The sequence below is a fragment of the Ogataea haglerorum genome (assembly GCF_019207285.1).
Source record: "Ogataea haglerorum isolate 81-453-3 chromosome Unknown 81-453-3_NODE_36_length_2065_cov_185.095573, whole genome shotgun sequence".
Classification (NCBI taxonomy): domain Eukaryota; kingdom Fungi; phylum Ascomycota; class Pichiomycetes; order Pichiales; family Pichiaceae; genus Ogataea; species Ogataea haglerorum.
In genome coordinates, this window is record NW_025065184.1 from 1 (window position 1) to 2,065 (window position 2,065).

Here is a 2,065-nt window from a genome sequence, read left to right on the forward strand (position 1 = left end):
GAACCAGCCTTGTTTGGACAGTCAAGGGAGAGAAGAGAACTTTGCTTCTGAAAATTGCATGTCTGCCAGGGACATCAGAAAAGAGGGTGGGAAGGTCTTGGAGGATTCTCTGAGATCTGAGAGAAATGCTTTGCTTGCTATCGGGGCTACGGCTGCGGTTGACCGGCTTGAAAGACACTATAAAAGGTTGTTGGAGGGCTGGGAGGCGGCTATCATGGAGATAAGTTCCGACGACAAATACGAGAGCCTACTACATGGGTTTGCTATCGAGAAAGGTCAAATGGAAACAGAAATGAGGTGTATGGAAAGACAATGGCCGCGGGAACTGAAGGAATACAAAGAGTGCTTTGCTTCGGGATGCATTGATAAGAAAAAGAGGAGACATATACCAGAGTCGAGTAGAGAGCTTTTGGAAAAGGCATTCAAAGTGAAAAGATTTCCCAACTCGAAAGAAAGGGAGAGGATAGCAAGAGAATGCGGGATTAGCCCACTCCAGGTCCGGGTGTGGTTTACGAACAAGCGAGCTAGGAGCAAGCCGAGAACATAGAATTGAAGCATTTTAGGACCCTTCATCTCTGTAGCTGAATTTTCTAATTTCACCCAACCGTTTCCTAGCGTGAGAAAGTGCGCTCTCGAGTTTGAGTATCTCAACCTGCTGTTCAAGCTCAGCTGTTCTGTTCTCGTGAGCGGTGAGTTGCGAGTAGTCAACCGTTTTGGGACTCTCATCGGTAAGCAAAAGACTCCTTACCTTGGTGACTAGCATTTTGCATGAAGATGTGACCTTTTTGGATGCTTCCTCCAAATTTAAATGGCTTTGTGACATCAGATCCGACTTAACACGGGAAGATGAGACTAGCTGCGCTGTGGCAGATGCAACCTCATTAGATGCGACAATTAGCTCCTCGCTTGTGTTTGTTCCTGCTAAGACACCGTCCGCCATTTTAATGAGTATACCCGTTGCATAAGCGACTTGTTTGGAGGCAGATATAAGGCCTTCGGTCCAGCGATTATTCTTTTTGTAGAATAAAGCTCTCGACATGGAACCCTTTTCACGAGATACGATTTCCTCCTGAGCATCTATGCAAGCTTTCAACAACAGCCTGACAGCATTAATGATAGCACTAGCGCAAGAAATGATCGCTTCATTCACCTCAAGTGAACCATCCTCTTGGACTTCTAGCTTGTGGCGGGTTGACATTGAGTCAAGCAAGCCAGCTGCCTTTTCAACTGCTGCTTGCGTGTTTGCAAGTTCCTTATCCAAGATGGAGCCAAGTTCGTCGGAAGAGACTGATGTTTTCATACCAGGGTCTCTGAACACTTCGACGACCTGCATCAAGCTTTGAAGGACCTCTTGTACATTTATGTTGCCCGTGATGACTCTGTCAGTCCTTTCATGAAGTTCCAGCTTCATCAAATGATTGCTAAGCATTGACTCGAAGAATAGCTCAACCATGTGAGCTAGATCTTTTGACCCTTCAACAAGAATCTCCTGGATATCATCCTTACGATCACGAAGAATTGCCTTTACATTGGAGAACAGATTTCCTATTGAGTCAGAAAGCTCTATGAGAGTTTTGATAAGGCCACTTTCATTTTCTCCTCTCATATCGTCTGCAATGTAATCTGTCATGGTGGTGGAAAACTGAGTACTTAAGTGAGAGACTTTCTCCAACATGGTACCCAAGTATTCTGCAGTTGGAATGTCAGTATTAGAGTATACTGGAGACTCAAGGTTGAAAACAAACTCACGTAGACGATCAATGCTTACCTTTAGTAGCGTGTCTATCAGCCGATGAACTCTTACTTCAGCTTCCTTTTCTATGGCCTGTTGTTGTTCTGCAAACTCTTGCATAGTATCATCCATTGCTTGTTGCAACATCTGTACTTCTTGTTGTGCTGTCTTGTCTAGTTCACCTTCTTTGAGCTCCGAAGCGTGTGCTTTGATCTCCTCTATCTCTTTGCTATGTTGCGAAAACACTGACGCTAGGTTCCGGGAATGTGTTTCTTCGACTGACTTTAGTTTCGACTCCATCTCCCTCAGCTGTGTCTTGAGCAGTTGAACTTG

General features: G+C 44.9%; 2 protein-coding genes across 2 annotated transcripts; one reads left to right on the forward strand and one right to left on the reverse strand.

The window, feature by feature from the left end:
• Positions 1-58: 58 nt before the first annotated feature.
• Positions 59-547, forward strand: KL911_005399 (uncharacterized protein; the record flags this gene model as incomplete). Its single annotated transcript, XM_043200793.1, has 1 exon — positions 59-547. The coding sequence occupies one exon, from the start codon at positions 59-61 to the stop codon at positions 545-547; it is 489 nt and encodes a 162-aa protein (XP_043051853.1).
• Positions 548-559: 12 nt separating this feature from the next.
• KL911_005400 (uncharacterized protein) lies at positions 560-2,032 on the reverse strand (the record flags this gene model as incomplete). The annotated part of the gene is made up of 1 exon (XM_043200796.1): positions 560-2,032. The coding sequence occupies one exon, from the start codon at positions 2,030-2,032 to the stop codon at positions 560-562; it is 1,473 nt and encodes a 490-aa protein (XP_043051854.1).
• Positions 2,033-2,065: the final 33 nt, after the last annotated feature.